The sequence below is a fragment of the Leuresthes tenuis genome, unplaced genomic scaffold, assembly GCF_036924035.1.
Source record: "Leuresthes tenuis unplaced genomic scaffold, fLeuTen1.0.hap1 SCAF_22, whole genome shotgun sequence".
Lineage (NCBI taxonomy): Eukaryota > Metazoa > Chordata > Actinopteri > Atheriniformes > Atherinopsidae > Leuresthes > Leuresthes tenuis.
Window position 1 is genome coordinate 25817640 of NW_027325376.1, and position 22191 is coordinate 25839830.

The 22191-nt window shown below is 40.4% G+C and overlaps 2 protein-coding genes across 3 annotated transcripts in view; one reads left to right on the top strand and one right to left on the bottom strand.

Annotated features, from left to right (window-relative positions):
- Positions 1-756, top strand: part of focad (focadhesin) — a 70579-nt gene extending 69823 nt beyond the window's left edge. For both annotated transcript variants that reach the window (XM_072375910.1, XM_072375911.1), the window contains exon 44: positions 453-756. In XM_072375910.1, coding sequence (XP_072232011.1) covers positions 453-526 — 74 coding nt within the window. In that variant the 3' untranslated portion in view covers positions 527-756. The remainder of the gene's footprint in view (positions 1-452) is intronic.
- Positions 294-21082, bottom strand: hacd4 (3-hydroxyacyl-CoA dehydratase 4). The gene is made up of 7 exons (XM_072375913.1): positions 20713-21082; positions 19236-19342; positions 18989-19116; positions 18763-18872; positions 15517-15623; positions 15017-15124; positions 294-970 (listed from the first exon to the last, which is right to left on the bottom strand). Exons 1-7 carry the CDS (start codon positions 20769-20771, stop codon positions 888-890), a joined length of 702 nt encoding a protein of 233 aa, XP_072232014.1. The 5' UTR covers positions 20772-21082; the 3' UTR covers positions 294-887.
- Positions 21083-22191: the final 1109 nt, after the last annotated feature.

Below are 22191 nucleotides of genomic sequence, written 5' to 3' on the forward strand. Positions count from 1 at the left end.
AGAATGTAGAAACTCAAAGTGTCTGATATAATTGTGTTATTGTTACACTGAAACTTTAAGTAATTTACATTTTTTTGTGTATTACAACCTAACATCAGACATTACGGAAATGTAGATGGAGTGCTAAATTGCACTGTTGTTATTTAGCATCTAACCTAATTACATCTACAGAATGCCACATCATGACTTTGGATTTGGATTTTTCTCGTATCACTATTCCATATATTTGTAATGAGTTTTGCTCAGGTAGACTGACAATAAAGTTAGATTAAAATCCCAACCCAAGAGAATAAAGTACAAATTGTGTCTGTATCTTGCAGACATTCATACAGGAAGAAGCTGACACACTCATGCATATCCTTACATTTAACTTTTACATCATTCATCCACTAGTTTCATTTCTTTTTGCTTAACGTTTCCATCATTAAAGTATCTGTGCATCATTGTTTCAGCTGCTCTCTTGGCTCTGAAGTCCTCTGCTGAGTTCAAGAAGAAAGCTGTGTGGACCAGAGCTTATGGCTGGTAGCTAAGAGAAACAACAACATGCTGTTACCATCGTAACGTGCACAGAGAGTCCTCACGCATTTTTCCCGCTTGGGCTTGTTGTACACAAGTGGTGGCTGTTGGGAAACTGCTTAAGAGAAACTGGACTGTCGTTTTAGCTCATATTCAGCCATTGAAAGTATTAAGGATGAATGTTTGTGATCTGTCCTAGCAGTGTTTTCATTAAAAGTGCAACTGATGAATACTTGATAAGACTTGATTTTGTCTCTTTCCTTAAAAAATCTGAATGCATCAAAACATACACACAAAGGAACATATTTTAGAGTCCTTGTTTGAAAGTTTGAAAGACTCAAACTGTCCAGTCAATTCTTTGACGATTTGAGTCATTTCCTCTTCTTCTTCTTGCTCCATTTCTCCAGATGGTGTTGCCTCTCCTTCAGCAGCTGCCAGACTGTTATAGATGCTCCTGAAAAGACAGTTATACTCTGAGAAAGTAGTAAAAGCAAATTAGTGCACTCTCTGTTCTCTCTACTAATTCAAATATTGTCACAAAAAGATGGCTGTCTTTGAACAGACAATGTTTTGCATATTTGATATTCATCCACTCACTGTCAACCAAAATTTTTGATACCTACGCATCCAAAGTTTTCTTTTTAGTTATTTTGTGCTATGTACTATGGAACATGGATTATATGAAAACAATGAAATAACGTGCAGTTGCAAGTAAAAAAGTGTACACATTGATAAAATCAATCTGACTTGTGTCGTCTGGGGCACTTTACTTTGTGAGGTCTGTACAATATTATGGAAAAATTCAACAAGCGCCCTTCGAGCAAGCACTTGGCTGCAGTGCATCACTCGTCCACCCTTTCTAATGAGAACACATACAAAAAGGCACAACAATGACTGTGTTTTGTTTAAAAGAAAACTCATGGAAAACATAAACTGGTCCATGGCTCTCAACTACTAAAGGGTCTCCCTTCTCAATTAATACATTTGAAGTCACTTAACATCTTCCTGACCCTGGGTCACCCCCTTGTGAATTTACTGGTGCATATGTGCGGTATATTTCTTTCTGTACATGCCAGTCTACTTGACACCACACACAAACAATTGGACTGTTAGCATTAATGAATGAACTCCCTCTGACTATTTAAATGTTCATGTTCCTCGAACCACAGGCAGAGGAGGAGGAGTGGCAGCTATCTTCAGATCAGGGTTACTAATCAGTCCTAGACCCAATATTAGTTTTAGCTCTTTTGAATATCACCCCAACCAAGGTGGAAATCACAAAAACCTCTTGTGTTTGTTGTTGTGTATCGTCCACCTGGCCCTTATTCTGAGTTTCTGTCTGAATTCTCAGAGTTTTTATCCCAGTTAGTGCTGAGTACAGATAAAGTCATTGTAGTGGGTGACTTTAATATTCATGTAGATGTTGAAAATGACAGCCTAAATATTAACTTTAATTCTATATTAGACTATTGGATTTTCTCAAAGTGTTCACAGACCTACTCACTGCCTTAATCATACCCTTGACCTTGTGCTGACTTATGGCATTGAGAGTGAACAGTTAACAGTGTTCCCTCATAACCCTGTCTTGTCTGACCATTTTTAATAACTTTTGAATTTACATTACTTGACTATACAGCTTCTGAGAAGAATTTTTCATATAGAAGGAGTCTATCAGAGAATGCTGTAACCAGATTTAAAGAGTTGATTTCATCATCCTTTTCTTCACTGCCATGTGCAGATATGACAGAGGACGGCTACCTACATTTTACTCCAGTAGAACTTGACTCTCTTGTTGACAGCACTATAGCTTCAATGCGTACAACACTGGACAATGTTGCCCCTCTGAAAAGGAAGGTAATCAGTCAGAAGAGGTTGGCTCCTTGGAATAATTCACAGCTGCTTTAAAGCAGACTGCAAGAAAGCTAGAGAGACAGTGGCGTTCCTCTAATTTAGAAGAGTCTCAATTAGTCTGGAAAGATAGTTTAATAACGTATAAGAAAGTCCTTAAAGTTAGAACTGATTATTATTCATCATTTACTGAAGAGAATAAGAGCAATCCCAGGTTACTTTTCAGCACTTTAGCCAGACTGATCTGGCTCTGTTGAGCCATGTATTCCTTTAACTCTCAGTTATGATGATTTCTTGAGCTTCTTCACCAGTAAAATTGTTTCTATCAGAGAGAAGAGCCCCACTCCTTCAAAGTAAACACAAGAAACTTGTGCTACAAAAATGGACCAGACTCGGTGAGTAACTCCCTAAATTCAACAATTAACCTTCTAATACTGTCTCGGTACCTAATGAAGAACCTCGTGATCCCTATAATCCCTATAAAGACCAGTGAGCAGTGCTGACCAACATGTCATTGGGGTCATCAGGTGGGAACCTCCTTTCATCAGTGTTTCCTCTAGTTGCGCCCACGACACCTCCAGGAGGGTAAACCGTGCACACCAGTCATAGCGGGGTGGGGATACAAACCCTGGTTTGGTTAGGGGGTAGAAATAGAAAAGGTCAATATAATTGGAATGGGATTCAAACCCTGGTTTGGGTAGGGGGTAATGAAAGTAAAGAGGGTAACAGAGGCAGGACAAGACACACTAGCAGGTTCAGCAGACAAACTCACCTGGTTTCAAAAGGCTCACATGGGCCGCAACCTCTGCTTAAATACATCCTGGATTTTTTCCTTGCTTCTCCAAAGAGTCTGTTTACCCCATGTACTTCCCCTGCTGGGCCCCCAGCTACTATTACTTCTTCTAATTCAAATCCATTGATTGGACCTTACTGCCTCATCTGACATTTCCTTCACTATTTTTTGCTCATACTCTGTCCAGTTACTCTCAACAGACTTTGCAACAAATCCTCTACATCCTACTTCCACTGGACAGATCCTAACTTTCCATCCTCGCTACTCTGGTCCTGCCCCTAATTCTACATACCTAAGCTTTCTCCTTTCGTATGCTTCTGCTGCTAAGTCCTCCCAAGGAACAGTCAGCTCCATGAAATAGACTCTCATTCTACTCCTAGACCAGGAGACTATATCAGGCCTTAGATTTGTAGAGGCTATTTCCTTGGGAACAACAAGCTTTCCTCCTAAATCTACCTGCATCTCCCAATCACAAGCATCCTCTAAGCTGCCTTGCCTTCTCATTGTCTCATTAACTTTCTCCCCCTCTTGAACATACTGAATTGCCACTCTCTTCGCTTTAGACCCTCCTAAATTTACCTGCCTTCGTTTATCTTCAATACCTGCAGCTATATACTGGCCTTGTGACAGACTAACCTTACAGCCTGACAAAATATGCCTAAGAGTTGCAGTACTTGAACATAATGAACATAGAGGGTATCCGTTTACCCAGATTTTTAGGTTCTGGGGAGTTGGCAATACATCATATGTTGCCCCTATCAAAAATCTAATACTCCTTTCCCCCATAGTCCACAGATATTTCCAACTAAGCTTTTTCTTCTCTACACCTTCCAATTCAACCACTGTCCCTGTTTAGCCTGAGCCACTGCCTTTGCACCCCTTAAATATTTCCTCCTGTCTACAAACCTCCTCAACAACTAGCTTTCACTTCTCCTTGGGACCTGCTCTACTCCACACCGGTTTGCCTGGGCCAAGCCCCAAGCCTCCCCGGCCTATTTGAACATTACCCACAGTCTCTGTTTGTCGAAGAGTTGCTTCTGCCTCCTGAGCTGCCATTCTTAGATTCCATTTCATCCCCTTGGTTGGGTTTGGACCCACCTTACTAACTACAACATCTTTACTCCCAGCTAACAGGAGCTCTGTCCTAACTTTAGTAAATTTAAACTCCTCTACTAGACTAGATACTGGGAGCTGAAGTATGCCTTTTTCATACAGTGCCACAGTACTTCAACATCTAGGAACACCTAGCCACTTCCTAATGTAAAAGCTAACTAATATTTCCATTTTTTCTGCAACAGATAATGGAATCTCATACACAGATAGTGGCCACATTAATCGAGGAAACAATCCAAACTGCAGACACCACAGCTTCAACTTTCCTAGAAGCCCTGATTTATCTATTCTATCCAATCCCTCAGCAATATCTTTCCGAAACTGCACTACCTGCTCTCCATCATTCAAGACTGCCTGGTACCACCTACCTAAACTCTTTACTGACTTTTACCTAATCACTGGAATTTTTTCTTAATCTATTACAAACTTTCTATCACTTACTTGTGTTTCTTATTACTTATTGAGATATTTCTACTTAGAGGTTTGATTTTCATACCAGTCCACTTTAGATTTTTATTAAGTCTCTTAAGTATTCTCTTCATACATGGTACTGTTGTAGTCACCACTGTCATATCATCCATGTAGGCCCTAATTGGTGTAAGGTGTATGCCATCCTGACATCTCTCTTTACCTACAACCCACTTGGAAGCTATAATAATTATCTCCATCGCCATTGTAAATGCTAATGGAGAAATCATACACCCTGCCATAATGCCTGTTTCTAGCCAACCTGTTGGGAAACCAGCTGTACTTAGGCAGTCTAATATCCTGGAAATATGCTCTTACTAAGTTAACAACTACTACAGGCACTCTAAAATAATCAAACACTTTACAAATAAGACTATGTGGCACTGAACCAAATGCATTTGCTAGATCCAGAAATATAACATGCAAGTCTTTTTTCTAAATCTTGGCTGTCTGAATCTGATGCCAAATCATGGCGTCATCATAACCCTAACACTCTGCAAACCTGGTGCCTTCTGCACAGTAGTGTCTATTAAGCTATTCCTTTCTAAATAACTAGCTAATCTCTGTGCAACTACACTAAAAATAATCTTCATGTCTACATTTAGGAGAGAGATAATCCGGAACTGACTCAGGTCCGAGGACTCTTTCTCCTTTGGAATAAGAACGCCTGTACCATGCTCTAGGAATAACCTGTTTCTCCCAAACTATTCTTAATTGTCTCCACAGAAAATTCAGGATATCAGGTGCACTTTTATAAACCCAGTAGGGGACTCCACTTGGCCCTTGGGCCAACGAAGCCTTTGCACGCCTGACTACCTCCCCAATCTCCTTCCACCTCGGTGATCTAACATCCATCTTATGAGCTATCTCTCCTAATGGTGGCATGTCAGTTGGAAGGCCTACTGGTCAAGATCCAAATATGTATTTCTTAGATATTCTTCCACCTCTGGCTTTGTTGCCCCCCCCCCCCATGTATTATTATGGTAGGATCTACCATCCCCCAGGACCTGAAGCCTGAAGTGGGCAACCAACATCGACTCTATAGTCAAAAAGGCCCAGCAGAGGATGTACTTGCTGCGTCAGCTCAAGAAGTTGAACCTGCCCCAGGAGCTGCTGATCCATTTCTACACTGCAATAGTCCAGTCTATGCTCTGCACCTGCATAATCGTTTGGTTTGGATCAGCCACCAAACAGGGCAGGAACAGACTGTAATGGACAATCAGGACTGCAGAGAGAATCATTGATGTTAACCTGCCCTCCATCCAGGACTTATACACAACCAGAGTCAGGAAAAGGGAACATCTCTGCAGACCCATCACACCCCGGACACAATCCGTTTGAACTTCTTCTCTCTGGCAGGCGTTACAGAACACCAAAACATACAGATACAAAAACAGTTTCTTCCCCTAGGCTGTCAACTGATGAACACTTGATCAGCCACCCATTGTCAGTAACCCCCTGACTCCAAAATCAATCATTCACTTTGCACTTTATATGTCTCATAATGTCATATGATGCTCAGTATGCTCAATATACTACCTGTACATAAATGAACAGCATAATCCTCACTGTAAATAATATAACATGTATATACTGGAATATATAGGCCAGACCTCTGAACACTTCTCTCATTTGTTTTTATTCCTTTCTTTAACTTATTGATTTTTCTTGTTGTCCTTTCTGGTTGAATGTTTGTTATGTTATGTTTACGTTTATGTGCATTGTCAGCTAAGAAAAAATCTCCTTGTCAAATTCCTTGTGAATTATCTTCCTCTGTAGCTCTTTTCCACTGCTTTCTTTAGTTTCTTCTTTCCTTAACCAATTTCTGTTTCTCTCTGTGTTGTCTGGATTTAACTAAATGTACTCTTTCAACCCTATGTCTATCTTGCACTCCAAATCTTTCTACACCATATGAGTCTATTATGCCTACCTAATATTATTGACAAATCTCTATTCACTGCCTCCCATTCTTTGTTGCTTTTTGCCCGAGACCACTTAACTCTAGCTTTCTGCTCCATATTTCTCTCTCTAACTGGCCCATTCACCTCAGTATCAGCTGCATCCCTTCTTAGAACCTACTCCTCCACCTCCGTAGCTGTGTTATTGATATCATTCGGACTGTGGTTTTTGTCGCTGGACTTCATCCGACTTACTCTATTAACTTCTTAAAAAGTACTGATCGATGCGGCCACACTGCCCTTATTTTACAACATATCTCCTTCTTCCCTGATGCATTTTAAGGCCTCTAACTGACATTACTTTCTGCCAGCCACAAGGACATACCCGGAGCTTATTTCCCTCTAGCCTACCACTTTTATTCTTTCTAGCTATGCTCACTTTGTCCTGAGAACTATTCTGCCCAGTTCTAGCCTTAGAGAATAGGCCCGTGCCCCTATCCTTCACTGAGTCACATCTCCAACTCATAGTCATGTTTGTTCCAGTGTCAGTTGCCATGTAGTCTGCCTGTGAGTCATCTTCAGCCCCTGCTCTCGCTGACCCTAAGGGTATTTTCCGTAGTTTAGTTATAGCTTATGCTGGTTGTAACAAAGCTGCCAGGCCTCGCTACTGCTACCATGGATTGCTAGCCCATGACAGCACCTTTATTATCACCAATGTATCATCAAGTACAGCAGCTTTAGAACTTTCTTTAGAACCTGATTTGTATTCGGGCGGCTGTAGCTCAGGAGGAAGAGCAGTCGCTCACCAATCGGAAGGTCGGTGGTTCGACTCTGGCTTCCCCAGGATACATGTTGAAGCGTCCTTGGGCAAGACACTGAACCCCATGTTGCCTCCCAGTGTATGAATGTGTGTGAATGATTAGAAAGCACGTAGTTAAGTAGTTAAGACGTGCTGTATGAATGTGTGTGAGTGGGGTGAATGTAGTGAAACGCTTTGAGTGGTCAGTTAGACTAGAAAAGCGCTATACAAGTCCATTTACCATTTATTTAGACGGCTTCTGTTCAGTTGATCTCTCTGAGCTAACAACAGCAAGTCCCTTCTAAACCCAATCCCAAGTAGGTTTTTCCCTTCATGAACACTTTCATATTGGATTTGATCAATCTGTCTTTGTTGACAGGATATATACCTCTGACTTTTAAGGTTGCTGTAATCAAGGGTGTAAGTTAGCCATGCTAGCCTTCTGGCCTAACGTAAACACTCATTAGCATTTTTTTATCAGGAGATATTTTTTTCTCTTTATGTGTGCAAACCCCCCCCCATAAAAATACCCTAAATTATTCAAAATTTAAGAAATATGTTTTCATACTTCACATTCTTCAGATTTTAGATTCACATCTAAAAAGAAATGATTGAATGGTGGAACAAATAATGTTTGAAAAATATATTTCTGACTCTACATTCCATCTCTTGTCTCCTTCACTACAATGCAGATGAATTTGTAGTTTGTTACACAGACGCCGATGATCAGCAGGCTACTACCTAATCAGAGTGTTTAATGCTTGTGAAGCAACTTCGCTACAAGCTAGTTTGGCAGTACTAGCTAACTAGATAAAGTTAGTTACATGTTAGCACTAGCCCTCATACTTCTATATGCACCAGCTAGATGGCTTGCCTGCTTGCTAGTGAACATTGATCAGGTGTTTATATTAGCTAGCTATATTTCTGTGAAGTCAAGACATATTTGAATCATTCCATAATTAACCATTGTCTGTCCTATTTGTACGTGTGGCCAAAGCATGGCAGAAAAAAGGAGAGATAAGATAAGATATTTCTTTCTTGGGCCAAGGAAAGTTAGGAAGACAGCTGAAGAGGTGGTGAGCAACTTAAATAACATTACCAGACAAGATAATGGGGAAAGGGAGTGTCAGGTAAGGTTTCATAGCATGATGATAATTTCTTTCGGATTGAGAGGCAGGGGTAGCAACACCCATTCCGAAATCCCGCCATTCCGACATCCCGCTATTCCGACATACCACCATTCCGACATCCCACCATTCCGACATCCCACTATTCCGACATTCAAACGTCCCACCATTCCGACAAGGCTTTCCGTATAAGGAAATGTGCGTTACTCAACAGGTGAGTCCCTTCTTTCTGTTCATGCAATTTATATGTTTAACACATGTTTACAGACAAGCGTTATTAAAAACACAAAGTATCGGCAACTGGAGGAGGAGAAGCAGACCGCGGTGGTTTTCAATCACACACTCCAATGCCACTTGTTTCAACTTCCGAAAATTTAATCCAGGAAAAAAAGGCTTACAAACATGGACCAAAACGGCTCCATAACACGCACAAGAATCCAAAAGAAACGAAAGTTAACTAAAAGAAAGCAAATAAACAGCATGAAGTGGTCAAAATTGGTTTTACTCATGCCTATGTGCGTCTGGCACATGCGTCTTCGGGCTCTCCCACGTTGGTTTGTGGATGAAAGCTATATGTTCAGCTGTAATGTCATGTAAAAACAATCTCTACATGACATTTACTCCCAGGTGTGACCAGTTAGGTCACACCTGGATATCAACAGGCTGTATAAAGCCTTGCGCAACGGCTGTGTGTTTGTGCCAAATGCGCAAAGCCCATCCGCGCTTCCTAAAATTGGAGCGAGAACTCATAAATCACATGAATAACATGAATAAACGTTTTTACTGCAATTTGTTGTGTTTTATACGTTCTATGCTGTCATTTCTCTCTTCTCCTATTGGCAAGGCAAGGCAGAGTGCTCGCAACTGTGTCCTGTGCAGTAGCCGTGATATCTGTAATTGCAATTATTACTTTTGCATATGATGACAGCGTGCAAAAGACGCATGGGCTCTGTGGAGAGCTCCGCTCCAGCTGGCTGCTGTGACAGCTCACTGACACTGTATTTCTGCTTAATCAGTTTCAGTCTCGCCAGAGTTACATTAATATCTGTATCTTTATATTTGAAATTCAGGGGATTTTGATAATAGATTATTAAAGTTTGTTTGCGAGGCCTCTGTGGCCTCTGCATGTGCAGAGTTTGTGCGCCAAACTTTAGGGCGTATTTGCGCCGGCATATCATTAGTGCAAAATGTTTTGGGTCAAAAATAGGCTATTAAAAGGAACTGTCGGAATGGCGGTATGTTAAAAAAAAAAAACATACCGCCATTCCGACCATAGGAGGAAAAAAGTGTCGGAATGGCGGGACGTTTAGTAAAAAATTAAGTGTCGCCATTCCGACAATTGGAGGCCAATGTCGGAATGGCGAGATGTCGGAATGGCAGCATGTAACCGAGAGGCAGAAGAGGACATCGGGGAGAACAGTGTGGTGGAGTGTCAGAGTTAAGGTTCAAGCTGCAGCAGTCGAGAGGATGTAGAGATGGAGACTCCGGTAAGCTTTCACAGTTATAGTGAGAGAAGCCCTGTCATTTTGAGTAAAAAAAAATGTGAAGAGGGAAAAGGAAAGTAGATGTCCTCTAGAAATGAAGTTGGTATTTATTTTATTTCTTTAGGCAGAATGTTCTCAGTCAGGGGGAGAGGCAGAAGAGAACATCAGGGAGAGCATCGTGGTGGAGTGTCAGGCTCAGAATTCAGGGTCAAGCTGCAGACCCAGAGAGAGACCAGTGCCAGGGAACAACCAGACCAGGCCAGAGCCCAGATGCAGTACAGGGGTAGAAAGTGGAACAAAACCTTATCAGCCACACCCAAAACACATAGAAACAAAAAAGTGGTCAAAGAGGGTTTTATCTTTTCAAGAAAAATGGTTTCAAGAGTACACCTGGCCCCATTACAATCCGCAGGTCAAAGGGATCTTGTGCTTTTATTGTAACAAAGTGTTTACTGACAACAGGTCCTCTTTTGGCAATAAAGTGGACGCTGCTTTTGTAACTGAAGGCTTCCGCAACTGGAAGAAGGCTTTAGAGAAATTTGCAGCTCACCAAAAAACCCACTCTCATTGTCATGCAGTAACAGTGACTGCACATGACTCTAACCCTGTCAGTGTCCAGCTATCCAGCTCATGGGCTAAACAACAGGACGACGCCATGCATAGTCACCTGAGAATCGTCAGCTCTGTTCAGTACCTGGCAAGACAGGGTCAAGCCTTGAGAGGTAAAGCTGGCAGTGGGAATCTCAACCAACTGTTGAAGTTGAGGTCAGAAGATGATCCTGTGCTGAAAAAGTGGCTGACCCCCACCTCTAATTTCACCAGCCACTAGCCCTGGCTGTCCACTGTGGGGCACACTGTTCCAATCTTATTGCACAGGCTGCCTGCTCAGCCTCCCCACTGATCCAGGACTTTTTTGGATCCACCAGCTAGGTGTGCTCTTTGGTCAGTCAGGGAAATTCAAGGCCATGTTTGCAGACATCGCAACAAGAGACAACCAACCTGAGTCAATGACAAACTTGAAACTGCTGTGCCCAAACAGGTGGACTGTCTGGCACACGTCCGTTAAGGCTGTGCTTACTCAGTATGACAGAGTTCTCTGCAGCTTGGATAAAATGGCTGGTAGTACATCCAAATCTGCAGCCATTACCTTAGCAGAACATTTTAGCAAGGGCAAAACAATCTTGGGTCTTACACTCACTTCTGCTGTGGTATGTCTCTGGTATGCTGGCAGCGGTTGACTGCGTCCGCTCCTTTTTCCAGGAGACACTAAATGACCAACACTATGTGATCCTTTATGAAAAGGCAAATGCTGCACTGGTTTAGTCTGCACAGATACAACCCACTGAGGTGCCAAATGCTAGATGCTTTCCTGATGAAGCAGTTGACTATTACCGTGTGGAGTTCTTCAAGGTCTTAGATACTGTGGATGCTCAATTTGCTGAACGCTTTGATCAGGAGAGTTTTAAGGATCTGCAGAAACTGGAGACTATTCTCCTCATTGGGCAGGTGGATGATGTGGTATGAGCTGAAAAGAGTTGCTCTTGCTGTTGAGTTGCCTTTATTTAAGAGTAAATATGAGTTCAGCTGCAGTAAGGAGGCAGCAGAGGTACTGAGGGAACTGCCTGTGGAGGTGCGGGGACTGTTCGAACAAGTGGAGGCTCTGGTTAGACTTTTATTGTTGTTTAGTTCCAGCAGCTTCCTTTTTTTTTTTTTCTTTTTTTTTCCTGTGAAGCACCTTAGCGCCTTGAGAAGGCTTAAAACCTGGCTTAGAGCCACCATGTCTCAGGAACGACTGATCAGTGTTGTTGTGTGTCATGTGCACAGAGACAAGGTTGATGGGCTGGACAGACCAAATCTCTGTCAGTAATTTATTGCTGGTAGTGAAACTCGCAAACACACCTTTGGCTCATTTGCCTAGTTATGATAGTTTGTGAGTATAGTGATCAGACTCACATACTCAGTGGTCAATACTCACAGGATTGTATAATGAATGGATATGAATTCATGATATCGTTTAGTCTACTTATTGATGATGTTGATGAAATTTGTGACGACTGGGGTTGGAAATAGATCAGCTCTGCTTCTTCCATCCCCATTTCAAACCAAGGTGGTTGTTCTGTTTGGTGTTTTTCATTGTTTTTGGTTGGTATTTGTTTAGTCTGATTGGTTTGAAATATTTGAATTGAATTGAATGATTTTCGTGATTTTGTTAAGTCTACTGGTCAGATTGATGATAAAAAAAGGGCAACATAGATACATTTTGTTAATGATTTTCATGATTTTGTTGAGTCTACTGGTGAGAGATATGATAAAAGATAGGTACATTTTGTTATAAAGACTTTTTTACTATATAAATGAATAGATATGAATTAATTGTCAAGTTGTTAAAATTATTTCTCCTTTATTGTATCCAGGAGTTGTCCAGATACAGTTATATAGACAAGAAGAGGTAAACATATGAGAAGAGTTCTACAGATACAGGATCTCTTCTTCCAGGGAGTCCTGGAAAATGACAGAATCAATCAGAATAAATGAGATTTTGTTGGGTCAACTTGTGTTTATTGTACTCTTAGAACTGTCTTAGTTTACACAACTTGGTTGGGGCTTCATATTTTGTTATCCATCCATATCAGTTAATAATGCATTAAGTAGTCCCATACACTGGGAGGAAAGGAAGCTGGTGAGAAGAATTGGGGAATTGGGAAGATAAGAACATGAGTAGAGATTACACACCCTTCAAATGATGATTTACTAATATAACAGTAAGCAGTGATATGTGCTGTTGGCTGTTTAGGACAAATAAACAAGAAAGGTAAGCACAATAAATGATTCACTGTGCAGTACTTTTTGAATGATATGGTGAGCCTCTACGTAGTTTTGATTTATGGTGGCATGGTATGAGTTGCATACGGGCAAAAAAAAACTTTTGTGTCCCCCCAATCCTGACATCGGATCTGCACTCCTGAAACAATATTATAAACAAATACTTGATAAAGTTAAATCTTGGCTATTCCTGTAATATTCTAAAGTTTTTCTCATAAGTTTGAAAAGTGTAATGCATATTGTCATCATATAAGGTCTAGATTTTATTCATTGATACATTATTTTGAAATACATTCAGGAATTTCAGAGATCCAGTACAGATGTGGTTTGCTGGCAAGTGCCCCTACCAAAACTGAGACCAAACTTATGCCCTTGGCTGTACTTAAACCTTAGCTAATTATCACCAATGATCTCCTCTTAGTCTCTGATAGCGGAATTGTTTCTGTGCTTGTCCTATTGGATCTCAGTGCTGCATTTGATACGATCGATCATAGCATTCTGTTACAGAGACTTGAACATGTTATTGAGATTAAAGGAACTGCATTAGGCTGGTTTAAGTCATATTTGTCTGTACAATTTCAGTTTGCTCTTGTAGGTGAGGAATCTTCCTAATGCACCAGAGTAAGTCATGGAGTTCCTCAGGGTTCTGTGCTTGGACCGATTCTTTTTACTTTATACATGCTTCCATTAGGTAACATTATTAGACAGCATGGCATAAATTTCTATTGCTATGCTGATGATACTCAGCTGTACTTATCTATAAAACCAGATTAACCCATTTGGTTGGTCAGACTACAAGCCTGTCTTAAAGACATAAAGACCTGGATGACTCAGAACTGTCTGCTTCTAAATTCAGACAAAACTGAAGTTGTTCTCTTTGGACCTGAGTGCTTCAGGGCGAAATTGTCTAGTTATATAGTTACTCTAGATGGTATTTCCTTGGCTCCTAGTTCTACAGTGAGGAACCTTGGCGTTATATAAATAAAACTGAATTTAATTGAATTGAATCGAAACAGCTACAGTCAACCTTGATTCACTGGTGTTACTGTTATTGTTAACTCCGGGTCTTTACAGAATATTGTCATATAAACTTGAGAGTCATTTAAACACAATCACTCTGGCAGTCTGACTGAAAGGATGTAAATCCATTCTCTCTAGTTATTTAATTTTTATATACTGATGTTTGTTATTTCTTTCATAGTTTTTTTTATTCCAAGAGCTCATCTCATTTGTCCAATTTTAGCCTTCTCGTCTCCTCTGTCCCCTGTCCTCCTGCCTGTGACCCAGTAATTATTCACAGCCACATATTTCGAAGGATTCAAATTCCTAGATTGCACCTGGTAGACAGAGAGGAGAATTACCAAGGAGCTTTAAGTGAGCATGCAGCAGTGTGCCCTAAAGGGGGTGTGAAATATTAGCTCTGCATTTTAAACTGAATTTAAAGTAAGTATATGTGTTGATTCGTGCAAGAGAAAAAATTAAATTCAGTGACAGGCTGGAGTGAGACAGTGACGTTGGTTTGAAATTACTCTGAAGCAAGGACTTCTTATTTTGTGAGAAGCCTCTGTCACCTCAGTTGTTGAAGGGAGGAAGTGAGTGTGTGCAATTGGAAAATGAGATAAAGGACAGGAATCCTCTCTCACAACCAGGCTCATGATGAGCATCAGGATGTGAGATTAAAAATGGGCCTTTGGGATGAGAGGTTAAGGTCAAGAAATTCAAGAAAGTCCATTTATCTTTTGGTTTACATTTATGCTTGGGCACAAACTCAAAAGCCAATTAGGTTTGCAGTGGCAGATTTAAAATAAAAAAATTTAAAAAAGAAGAAAGCTGTAAAGAACTACTGAGCTTGGTCTATTTTGATATTAAGAGATATTAAGAATAATTATGAGAATTATTACAGATAAGACTACACATAGTAGCACATTACTCTAAACTGTTGTTTACCAAGAAATGGTCCGAGTATCAAGAGGCGCTACTTCTACAGAAGTTGATTACTGAAGTTGCTTTGTGATGTTGTGACGCTTAACTGCATTCACGTTTTGCTTATATTGGACCTTCTAGATCACACTTTGGCATCGTGTCAGTAACTGAAGCAACAAACCCTACTATGTGTGTGCTGTTTATGTTGTGCTTATTCTTCTTACCAAGAGCAAGAACAGGCAGATAAAGCATCAGGGCGAAGGGGAGGTGGATATACGTAGAGTAGGAGGCTGTTGACTCAATGTAAGGCAGGGCCTGGTAAATAGTGACAACTAAAGAAGACAGAGAAACAGTAGAATTGACTGAAATGGAACACTTGGAATGGCAATATTTAAATCAGCAGTAGTGAGGTTTTGAATGGGCCCATATTTTTCCTTGTGGTAAGTAATTATATAACTGTGTGTCACTGATACACTGGAGTTTCATTAAAGGGTGTCGGCTTGCAGCGATCAGAAGTACTCACACACTCAAGTGGAAAGTGTTTTCTTAACTCATTTCCTGTATCGTTACCATATCATGTTCTTTGCCAATTCATTTCCTGTTCTAACTACCACTTCCCTTAGACAACACCAGCCTATGAGACATGATCACAAAGTCAATTTCTTATTGTTGTGACTATTGTTCATGACTCACAATCTGATGGCAGTTTATAATGTTGACTTACCCTCATTAGTGGCTGACAGGATGTATAAGGGTATCCAGAGAGAGTAGCGAATCCACAACATGGGTAAGGAGGGTGTATCCATAACACACAGGAGTTCATGAGGGTACCTGTCATCACACAAAACACATCAAAATGTTAGCCTAGGTTTTCAGGGCATGTTATTATAGTCTATGCTAAATGAGTTGGTGAGTTAAATCGCTGGAGCATGTAAAAGATGTGCTTGAGTTAAGGTTTTACAGCTGTTTTTACAGTTTGCAATTTACTCTTTAGGTGGGTTTCCACTTAAACTCACTTCACCTGAGGAACCAGGGTTTGAATTAGGCTGCAGGGAGATGGCTCCAGACCGATATAGAATATCATTATCAAAAATATCAAAATAGTTCTTCACAACCTTATGTTTTGTTTTTTTTAACTCTGCCACTGACCACACCAGTTTGTGGTCAAGATAAACAGAGTAGATCTGCACAAAAGATTCAATGATAAGGCGACTGGCACCACGTTCGTTGTAATTTTGTTTTTGCATCAGTAAATGCAATGTCATGCAATGCAAGACATTGTAAAAAAATGTGTCACAAAATTGTTATCTAAGATTTAAGTGTCAGCTTGTATCTTTGACCCGGTCTTTGGCCTGACTCCAGAAATCTGTATGGCAATGCACTAGCTGAACTGTCACCCAGCAAAAATGCCGGTTATAACATTGTAAAAATCAAATTGCAGACCTGGAGGTTTTTTAGTGGGCATTAAACTATTTGAAACTTAATTTAAAGTTCCTGAGAATGACGATAAAGTACCTGAGAATTGTCTTGGCCCTCGTGGTGGAGACATCAATGTTCTTACAAAGTTCATTGAATTTTCACCTCACCTCACTTTCTCCAGATCCCCACTGTAAAAAGTTGTAACATATTCAACTCAAATGTAATAAATTTTACTGCTGTAGCTCCATATACAGCCATGTTGGTTGACAGCATTATGTGTGGCCGGTTTAAATGGATATGTTTTGGGATTTTCTGCAATGGACTTTAAAAAAGTAGTCATCGCTGGTAAGTCTCAAAGGGTATTTCTGAGAATACTGTCCTCCTCAAAACGCAGCCATGTGCCATTTGTTTATGCAGTCATATACAGCCAATAAATAGCAACAGATAATATTTGACTGCTCGTGGTCATGACAGCAATTGCATGTGATGGGTAAGAATAGTATCCATGACAAAGGTTGCATGATAAAATCAATGTTTCTTGGTCCTAACCATGCCTGTTTTCTAACACGACCCCAGTAGATTTTGATTTCTGACTGTAGCCAGGTGATGTTATTTTTTCAAGCTGATAACCTTTTGCCTTACGCTGTTGTGTTTAGATGTTGCAAAATAGCATCCATGAGTGTGGCAGTCAGGTTGTAAAAATGGTGCTCTTTGGCAGTAACTGTGATATCTTTCTAATTCTAACCAAGTAATGTGACCCAATCAGGAAATTACTAAACATTTTCAGGAAAGTATTGACAGAAGTGTCGGTCTTGGACTTGAAAGCCATTATGAGTCATATTGAAAGGTAAAAATAAACAACCTGTATGACTACTTTAAGTTGAAGGACCGGCTCGTATAAATCTACGATTGGCACATCTAGCCATCGGGACTTTTGCTCATTACTTTGTGCTGAACTGCTTTAGCTCCTGTCACAGCTTTATATACAGTTTTGTTAACTCTTGTTTTCAGGTCATTTGATATGTTTTCAGGTTTTTGTCAGGTTCTTAGATTGAGTTCTTGTCATGTTTCTCCCCTGCCATCGTTTCATTGTCATCAGCTGCACGTCATTCACTCATCACTCCCTCCACAGCATTTAGTCTCCTGGTTTCCTTTCACTCATCGCAGATTCCTCACCAACTCTTCATGTCATGTTCACAGAAGCTAAGTCTGGTTTCCTGCCTCATAGTCATCGTCTTGTTTCTAAGTTATCTATTCATAGTCTTGTCTCGTTTTTCATAGTCTTGATAATTTCACAGTTTAAGCATTTTTTAATCCGGCTCTGCCGTGCCCTCTGTTTTTGTGTTTTTTGGAAATAAACCTTTTTTTTTTAAATTGGTAAATGGACTTGTATAGCGTTTTTCTAGTCTAACTGACCACTCAAAGCGCTTCACTACATGCCACATTCACCCCACTCACACACACTCATACAGCACGTCTTAACTACTTAACTACGTGCTTTTTTTTTTTCTAATCATTCACACACATACCCCAGTGATACACTGGGAGGCAACGTGGGGTTCAGTGTCTTGCCCAAGGACTCTTCGACATGTAGCCCGGGGAAGCCAGAGTCGAACCACCGACCTTCCGATTGGTGAGCGACTGCTCTTACTCCAGAGCTACAGAACGACATCTGCATCCTACCTAACCATCGTTCCTGACAGCTCCTTCAAGCGGAATGGGTTCTGCTGGTGTACAGAAATCAGAAGTCATACATGCCACAGATTAAGGTCTGGGCTTTGACAAGGTCATCTCAAGACAACTAATGTTCCCCCCTAAACTATGTTAGTCTTACTTTAGCAGTATGCTTAAGGTAACCGACATAATAAAAAGGTGGAACGATCCTCAATTTTCTGGAATTTCCTCAAGAATTTGCTGGTATTCAGCACCGTCCATCATTTATTCAGTTCTTACCATTTTCCTAGGCCCTGCTTATGATAAACATCCCCACAACAAAGATAATGGGTTTGAGTGACATGTGTTTGTTTAGTTTTGATTCTACTCTCATTAGTTTCATTTGCCCAGAGTACCTTATTCCACTCTTTGAGGAATTGTCTTTTGATGAACCAAACATGTTTTTCTGTTTTCTGAAGCAATAGCCACTATACCATGATGTTCGTCTTTGTGACTTAAAATGGTTCCCATGGACACTCATATCTCTGCTGGAGTGCTCTGCAGCTCCATCATGGTTACACTTGAACTCATTGTTCCCGTTCTGATGAATACCTTCCTTGCCTGGTCTGTGAGTTTGGTGGTCTACCCTCTCCTGGCTTCGTCTGTACTTCTCCAGAACTTTATCCCTGATGTGTTTGGAGAACTTCTTTTGCTTCACTGGGCTGCTTGTTTGGTGGTACCCCTCACTTAGTTGTGTGCAAAACCAGGGGCCTTTCACAGTTATAATTATTACAATATATTGTGTCTTGTAGTCATATATAGAAAGTGTATTGCAATAAAAAAAGTTTAATTGGTTTCCCTCCATTCTAATAAGACATGTCATGGACTTTTTGCATACCGTAACAGGTCCAGAATATTCCACAAGAAGAACTGCAAACACACTACTGGTTTACTTTGTATCTCCTCCAATGTGATGACTATGATGAGCAGAACATTCTTCTCCATGACCTGGAAAAAAAAGAAACAAATGTCATGCACTGTTTATTAACAAATGCGTGAAAAGGTTAGATAACATCTATGTAATGAATAAGGATTTTTTCTTTGACATGAGCTGAGGCACAAACTTGAACAAAGCGAGGAAGGAGTCTGGCTTTCTCAATCCCATCAGCGATGTGGAAAAGCTCCAGGATGGAGAGCAGCAGGCACAGACTCATCACAAAGCCAACAGAGTAAAATGTGTCTGCTAAAGCATCTGGAAAGACAAAGTCTTATTTTATCTTCACTAATAAATGCCACCTGATGGAGACATCTTTTTCTTTTAAAGCAAAAGTGATTGAAAGAGTTGATCTTATTAATCCTTATTCTTCAAACCTCGACCAAATGTGAAAAACCTGGCAATGGTGTTGGCCAGGATCCATGTGTGACCACAGAACTGGAACAGGTTATATGAGAAAATGTAGGCGAGCCTGAGGCTGAACCTGCAAAAGAAGAAAAGGACATATATCTCCTTATGCTAAAGAAGCAGTAATAAGCTGTTATACTGTCATCATTTTCCTAAATTTTCTTTTTGGGGTCTACTAAAATAAGGTTCCATTTTCTCACACTGTACTTTACAGCATCACTTGTCCCCCTCCATGGGAACCCTCCTCTTGAGAGCCTCCGTCTGTTCTCATTGGATCTTAATATGAATGTAACACTTAATTATCTAAATATAGTTTTTTAATCCCCAATAAGAAAAATCACCTGGAATTAAGGAAAGGCAGAGGAATCTGTAGTTTTTCTTTTCCGTTTTTCCTGTCCTTTGAGCTTCCAGTGTTTTTGTGGTTGAATAATTTAGTCTTTTGGTTCTATATCTTTAGTTTGCTTATTTTAATTTATTCTGCTTTCAGTACGGTGTTTAGATCTGGTTTTGCTCTTAGTATTCCTCAGTTTCCCCGTTTGGTTCTCAGCTCCATTCCACACCTCGTTGTCAGATCCTTGCCATTACTGCCGTCACCACTGTGTCTTCATCCATGTTCTCTGGTTTCGTTGTTGCTCAGGTTTTTCTCCTCTCATCCTGACTTAGTTTTTTGTACCTCAGGTTTAGTTCTTGGTGTTCTGTCCCAGCCACACTTTTTGTCAGTTCTTTAAATAAATACTTTAGGACCCAGCAGGACAGCTGGTCACACAAAAACTGATCAGGAAAGACTCAAAAACAACCCCAAACGTTGAAGATATCTATCTGATGTCATCTCTTGGAACCAAGCCTAAGCCACAAGGACCCCACCCCACTACCCAGAAGATCTATTGCCAACATCCTGATACCAGGCACTCTGGAATATCCTCAGATGTTCTTTGTCCACTCACTGACTGGTCAGAGTTCTTTTGGCAACATGAGGCGGATCAACTCCATATCGAGCAGATGGTCATAATGTTAACATAGAAATATTTACTTATGCAGATTTTAACTAAATATTTTGATGCTACAAGCTGGATTTTTTACATTGAACTGAATGCTTACTTTTACTTTTACAGTAGATCTAAATATTTTCTCCATCACTTCAGGAAATGTAAATGGCTTCAGAGTGGATGAGGGGCCTCTTCACAAGACCCTCATCAGGACAATAAACCCTGTCATATATCTTGGAACAAGTAGTTCAGAAAATTCTTTGCTCCCCTTACTGAGGTACGGCAGCACAACAATACATTAAATCTCCTCACTAATTTTAGAATGAATTCTATCTTCCCGATGAAGACTGAATTAAGCACAGGGTTTGAAACAAAAATATCTGTGAGCCTGGATATGTTTGAGCTCAACATTCCTTTCATGACGAGAACTTCGTCTTCTGTAACACTGCAGTACACTTACATTCTCCTCCTGAGGTTTTTCTGAGGTCCTTTTGTTTCCGGTAAGAGAAGTTTACTCATAATCCAAGTCTGACTTTGAGGACACTCATGTTTCCAGGTGCAGTTTGATTCTTTGGAGCTTCCGATTTGTCCCTTTAAAAAGACACACACCTCTTACTTCATCATCCTTTACAAGTAGCAGACAAAAATGCTGCAATGAGTAGTGTGCTTCCTCGAGCTGATTGCAGCAGTTGTGTCCTCACTGCGAGTAGGAAGTGAAAAATTCCATGTGTGAGCCAGACGGTGAATAGTCCCAACCCCCATGAAGAAAAATAAGAAATGACTGTCTGCCAACAACCGAGCAGTGGGAGGAAAGAAGGAGCAGCAGGAGGACAATGAGACACACACCACACATAAAAAATGTCAGCATTTTCTCTCGGGATGAGTCAGACACCTCTGGGGCCCTGAGCAAAATTCCTCGACCAACAATGAACAGGTCTTAACTCATAAACTCTAAACTGTGTTCTTGTAAGTTCAAAACAGTGAGAAGAAAGTACACAAATTTTTGAAGTGCTACAGTTGCATTTGAGTAGTTGACACACAGAAATAAGACCAGTGGCCTACTTAATAGACAAATCACACACAGTCAACACTTCAAAGTGTCACACTTAAACTGCTGTTTAGCTGTGGCAGGCATGTAGTATCCTCCAGGTCTGCACCAACCACATAATCGCTCCTTTGTGGCACCAGCTGTCTAAAAGTTGCTTCTTCACCTGTTTAAGTGGATCCAGATAGGAAAACCAAAACTAAATATAAAATGTTTTTTATTGTGCCATAGAGATTGTGCTTAATGTATGAACATAATCTGTCATACATTATACACTTTATCATAAATTCTGCTTCATACACACATAGCACCTCTGACCACGCAGAGGAGGAGGTGTTTGACTCGTGTTTCTGATCGTTGAACTGGCACAAGTCTGTACACGGACTGGGAGCGGTACAGATTGCACAACTTTTGTTTTACAGAAGCACTATGTCTCATGTCATGTACCTACATAAATATTCCTAATTGATTAAATTAAATGGGGGGGCGCATTTAAAAAAATTCTGAAGAAAAGTGGTGTATGTTTTACTTTGCAAACCGCTGTACATAGAAGATTTATGTTATGCAAAGTGGCTCAGAAATTAGTATCATATTTTGAGAAGCTCAAAATAAGCTAACAACAGATTTTCAATTTGTGTAATCCCTCAAAGAAGAACTTGGTGTTTAAGAAGGACTCTTGGACAAAATTTGCACAAATAAAATCTGTTAGTATCTTCTCCTCCCTCTCTCCTGTGCTTTAGCTTTGCTCCCTCTGTCCAGAGGAGGCTATCATGCACATTGGCACTGTGGCTAGTTACCACGGTAACTGCAAAAATGGATTCAATTGAATGTATTTTGCTCTAAAACCAGTACATATCTTTCAGCAACAATGTTTTATCAAATATGCTAGTTGCA

Excerpts from the sequence above, each read along its gene's own strand:
- hacd4 (XM_072375913.1), bottom strand. The coding sequence starts at position 20,771 with ATGAGTAAACTTCTCTTACCGGAAACAAAAGGACCTCAGAAAAACCTC. Across the intron at positions 15,624-18,762 it reads AATATTCTGGACCTGTTACG|GTACCCTCATGAACTCCTGT; the intron begins GTATGCAAAAAG and ends GTGTGATGACAG. Across the intron at positions 971-15,016 it reads TCTGCCTGTTCTTGCTCTTG|GAGCATCTATAACAGTCTGG; the intron begins GTAAGAAGAATA and ends CTGTCTTTTCAG.